The sequence below is a fragment of the Myripristis murdjan genome, chromosome 13 (assembly GCF_902150065.1).
Source record: "Myripristis murdjan chromosome 13, fMyrMur1.1, whole genome shotgun sequence".
NCBI classification, from domain to species: Eukaryota; Metazoa; Chordata; class Actinopteri; order Holocentriformes; family Holocentridae; genus Myripristis; species Myripristis murdjan.
This window is the reverse complement of record NC_043992.1, coordinates 35946098-35951554: the sequence shown is the minus strand read 5'-3', so window position 1 is coordinate 35951554 and position 5457 is coordinate 35946098. Positions and strand designations below refer to the sequence as shown.

The window sequence follows — 5457 nt, the reverse complement described above, 5'->3', positions numbered from 1 at the left end:
GAGCGACTCTGCGCTGCTGGCCGCCGTCAAGCCGCCGGCAACCATCAGCAACACTTCCGGTTATCACCCTCCACACAGAGTCCACCTGAGGAGCTGTGGTTATCACATCATCTTGAATTACACCAGATCCACCTCTGAGGCGGAAGTAACTAATTACCTTCACTAGTTACACTGTAATGGAGTAGCCTATTTAACGCTTTTTTTATTATTACTATGATTATTATTATTATTATTTTATTTTATTTTATTTTTTTTTTATGTTACTTTTGACGTTACCTTCACTTTTTGAGTACATTTTTGCTTAAGTAGTGTCCTTACATTGCATCCATTACACAGTGCCATTTTTTTTTTTTTTTTTTTTTTTTTTTGGCAGATTAGCAACCTGATGTTACTTAGTTTGTGCCCTTTAGGCTGTTTTGTAATTTCCAATATTCTGTTTAAAAGAGCCTCCTCGCGTCCCATTTGGTGACCCATCAAGGGAATTATATTCTGATTACATTTTAAATGAGCTACCTTTGAACTACTTTTTAATTTTACTCAAAGTACCGATCGCTGGGACTTTTTCCCCACCACTGCATTTACAAAGTGCAGAAACATAAACAGAAAAAATGAACAATTCTAGGCATATTTGCCCAATCAAGTCACTTGGTCGGATCCGTATTAAAATTTTGTTTCAATTCTAATTATTTTCCCATTTTCAATAGTATTGCTTGTACTCTTATTTCCGGGTTGACTTGTTATAAATAAAATATGTTCTAATTGTTATAAATAAATCTTTTTTCACATGGGCATAATTTTGTTCTTTTATTCTGAAGGCAGACACCCCTCGCTTCCGGCACCAGTCGTGCTTTCTGTGTTTAGATCGACGCGGCTGAGCGCCTCTCCCAGTGCAGGCGCTCAATTGAGGGCACGGCCGAGCCGCTGATCCGCAAACACGGATACGTCCTGCAGATTAACTTCAAATCTGGCCACATTCGACCTCGACAACGTCTTTGCTTCGGTACACCGAGGAATGATTAAATCTTTGCTCCAGTCCTGATGGAAACGCAGATCTAATCTTCAAACTGGTCGGTGACACTCCCCAGAAGATTAACCACCTCAAAGTGTTTATCAGCACACAGTCTCATAATAATAATGATGATGATAATGATGATAATAATAACAATAATAATGTTACCTGAAATTCCCCACTCTCCATAAAGAGGGGATACTTTCCTTCAAGTTGTAGTCCTGCAGCTGCACTGGTCAGCAGCTGGTGATGGTGATGCTCTGGTGAGAGAGCAGGGCTCCTTGTGCGGGTTCTTGCAAACTCACTATTATTTCATTCACTGGAAGTTAGTAAAATGAGAGAATAAGCCTGATAGTTTCCTCTGGCGTTCTGCAGGCTCCTCAGTCCACACTGTCCCTCTACCATGTGCCATGTGAGTAAATGATCTCAGATGGGGGGTCCCTGGGACAAATCTCTGTCTACTGGACATGGAAGAAATCACTACCTACAGCTTTACATTAAAGCCACTTAGAGGAAATAGTGTAAATCAGCTATAGGATGAAACATTTTATTGTGAACATTTCATATCACAGATTGCTGATGCTCCTGTGACACCCTGTGATGATTTTGAAGGCGGAAGGACGCACTCATACTTTTGTGAGTCTATGACATGATTGTGTGAGCTGCATTATGTTAGGGTTTTAATATTGCAGATATGTTTCATTCATATAAACCTGCTCTGATTAAAGCCCCAGGAAAAAAAAAAAAAAAAAAAAAAAAAGATGCAGTGGGAGGAGGATATTCCAGGGCTTGCAGAGAAAGCTGCATGTTTGTTCTCTGGTGGCATCTAGTGGTGAAGAATAAGGCTGACCGGAACTGGCTGAGGCCATAATACTCATTGCATAAACATGAAGAATTTAAACTGAGATCATAAGACTGTTATGATCCAGCGGTAATGGCAATGCAGGCTTTTGATAATACCTGTTGCAGACTAATGCATCTCCACGGCTATTTCATGACATCCCATTTGTTTTACATGAATGTAGAATTTGTCAGAGATACAGTTACAGATACAGTACAAGCCAACATTTTTTGCACCCAATAACAGTATGGCAGAGCTCCACTGAGCAGCAGTCATTCAATTTTTTTTTTTTTTAAATATGTTTTCATTTATTTATTTTTGCTTTCTCATTCCTATCAGGGTCATAGGGGCTGCAGCCTGTCCTACCATCACACATTCAAACCTTTGGGCATTTTACAGTTTGAAATGCGCGTCTGTGCAATATAAGAGGAAACCTGTGTGAACACGGGGTGCAATGCAAACACCACTCAAGACAGGCTGGGAATCGAACGTGCGACCTTTTTGCATTATGGCGATAATGCTGACCACTGAGCCACTGTACTCTTTCTTTCTTTCTTGTTGCAGTACCAACACAGCAGTGGGTGAACTGCGCCTTGCTGCATACCTGCAAACACCTAAGCCTTTGTAATTTATAACAGCCCCTCAGCGACCCCAGCTAAATATAAAACATGTTCGGTGTGGATTTGTTTACATCTTATTGCCCCGCTGAGCGGTCTATATCTTTGTTTCATGGCTCCTGTTTGGGTGGTTGTAAAGATATATCAACAGCAAAAAAACACACAGTATACTATACCACAATACACCACAATATACCACAATATAATAAACAGAGGGATAGATAGCTACAGCACATTAGCCTGCGATGTTCCAGACAAATGGTTTCTCATAAACATATCTGTTATGGGGAGGCGAGCCCATCAGGAAATCAGCACAGTGTCGCCTCTGTTTACACTGATAACAGTGGCCACCATTACAGCCCATTACATGTTTATTCTTTACAGTACAAAACAATAAAAACTACAATAAAAGTCTCATGCACTGTTTTGTCTCAACTGGATAATTATAATTTACAATAATCACCTCAATTTAACTCCCTGAACTCTTATTTTCCTGTACATTTCTCCTGAAGTAGCTTCAAAGTGAGATTCTTCAGCTTGAGAGTTGTCTTGTGCATCATGTTACACACATTTCCCAGGAATTCAGCAGGACATATTTGCTGTCTTTGGAAACCTTGGGATCTCCGCTAGAATTTGAAATAAAGCTCAGCTGCACAGCATACATTTGTAATGAGGAACCCAGGTATTATGCACACATATTATTTACCTTCAGTGCATCACTAACATACTGTGGATTTAATTTTACTTGTGTTGATACAGTATGATCGTATAGTGCTTGATCTGCTAAGGTAAATCAACTGAAAAAAGATTGGTCGTTGTATTTCCTATATGTATACACCGCCGCTGCTCCCACTGTGCGACCCTGGTTTAACTCGTGATGCACTGTATCCTATGAACACAGGAGTCTGAGGAATCGGATAGAAACCGGAGCTGTAGGATGCAGATGGATTCCCTTTATAACTTGGAGCGTACGGGACGGCCTGTTGGCTGATGTACACAGAGTTCCCCGGTGTGGACAGACTTCCAACGTAGTTAGAGCTGTGAAGGGACGGATGGTGACCCATGCTGCCTTGATGAAACAGCGGCCCATTTTCTGCCAAACCCAGGTTGTAGACAGCAGGAGGGTTGATGAGAGCTCCATCGTTTGTCAGAGGGACACTTTGCACGGCCGGGTGGTGTCCGACCGGGCTGCTGCTCTGCAGGGCCGGCTGCTGCGGGGTCGACCTGAGGCTGGAGAGAGTCGACAGGGGGTGATACCTCATCAGAACTGGCTTGTTGGGCGTCGGGTAGTACATGTCGAATGAGCCTTTGTTTGAGGGCACACGGCGGCAGAGGAACAATACACCGGAGGCAAACAGAAAGGCGCCCGTCACCCAGCCGATGTAGAGAGCCTCTCCCAGCTCCCTGCGCTGGGCGTCGATCAGCAGGGGGTTGTAGAAGTCCCTGATGATGACGTGACCCGTCCAGGACACGGGGATAAAAACACAGACAGAGGCCATGAGCTGCATGACACCTGCAACCATCAGGATGTAGGTCTTCACACGATCGTTACCCTGAAAACAAGACGTGCAGCGCATCCCTGCCAGGGCCACGAGGAGCCCCAGTCCGGACAAAGCCAGGGAGCAGCACATGAGACCCCTGGCTGCTTGGAGGTCGGGGGGCAGGAACAGCAGGGAGTCGTACACCTTGCACTGCATCCTGATGTTGGCCTGGCGGTAGCAGTTCATCCACAGGCCCTCCCAGCGGGTCTCCATGACGATGATGTTCTCCCCAATGAAGGCCGTCACCTTCCACATGGGCATCCCGGTGGTTGCCGCGGCCCCGATGAGCCCGACCAGTCCAACACACATCGCGGCGATTTCTGAAATCCCTTGAACGGACATCGTGCAGCACACAAGCCGTTGTCCAAATCCAAAGTGAGACACCTCAATACCCCAACATTTCAGTAAAAAAAGCAAAATGTGACGCTGTGATACAACATCAGGCCAGACACGAGTGGACGGAGACTTGTCCAAGGCAGATCTGAGGCAGGGTGTGCGGTGTGAGAGGCTGTTTGTTATGGGAGAGATGCTTTGCAGTCACCTGGTTGGCTCAGAGCGATGGGGGTGAGGAGGACCTCTGCTCATGTTGTGTTTATGGTCCCTCTGGCTATAGTGGTGGTATCTCACCCATCAGCTTCCTTCAGCAAAACCACACCAGCAATGCCTGAAAGAGCTCACAAGTTACCAGAATTTATGATGCGCTGATCAATTGCCATATTTAAATTACCTCGTAACTGTATGTGATATAAATCTATCAGAATGTGTGCATTTCTTTCTTTGCCTGTTTCACTGGCTGCAGTGCATAAACCCCTGTAGTACTGCCGCTCTCCACAGGAGAGCAGAGAGGAACTTCAGGGTGGTGAACCAGACACACGAGAGGCTTACGTCACACACACACACACACACACACACACACTCTTTAATTTATCACAGGCTAGCTTTAAGAGAAAACAAAACAAAATGAAATGAAACATATCAAAAAATATTTCCAGTGTAACCCAGCACTCCTACCACCAGACATTTATTTATTCAGGCATTTAGAAACTGTGGAAATATCATTGAGTACTTCCTGTAGTCTCTTCTTCTCAGGACTGCAGTCAATTCAGGAAGTGAGTTTTTTCTCCTTTGAAATATAAGCATGGCAATGGTGGATCCACAATTATTATTGAAATTGCAGCTTCCATTGTCATTCTCCTTGAGCTCGCTGGAATTAAAATGAGCTGACCCCCATCTTTTGTAGCTGTATCTGTACAACTAATATGCTTAGTTGAAATGAGACAGAAGTATTATTTCATGACTCAGACCGACAGACAGGACTGTGGATATGCTGGAAATGAACAATGCCAGTTTAGATCCACACTCCTTGGTGCGTCTCGTTCAAAATGACTTGCAAATTCCAGTCACATGCTCTGAGGCCTGCTCTGTTTGGCTTTGTTTTCTGGCGGACAC

General features: G+C 44.2%; 1 protein-coding gene across 1 annotated transcript; it reads right to left on the bottom strand.

Annotated features, from left to right (window-relative positions):
• Positions 1 to 3057: 3057 nt before the first annotated feature.
• On the bottom strand, positions 3058 to 4499 carry LOC115370071 (claudin-8-like). The gene has a single exon (XM_030066890.1). It carries the CDS (start codon positions 4348 to 4350, stop codon positions 3292 to 3294), a length of 1059 nt encoding a protein of 352 aa, XP_029922750.1. The 5' UTR covers positions 4351 to 4499; the 3' UTR covers positions 3058 to 3291.
• Positions 4500 to 5457: the final 958 nt, after the last annotated feature.

Bases quoted from the DNA above. Each gene is read 5' to 3' on its own strand.
- LOC115370071 (XM_030066890.1), bottom strand. From the start codon at position 4,350: ATGTCCGTTCAAGGGATTTCAGAAATCGCCGCGATGTGTGTTGGACTG.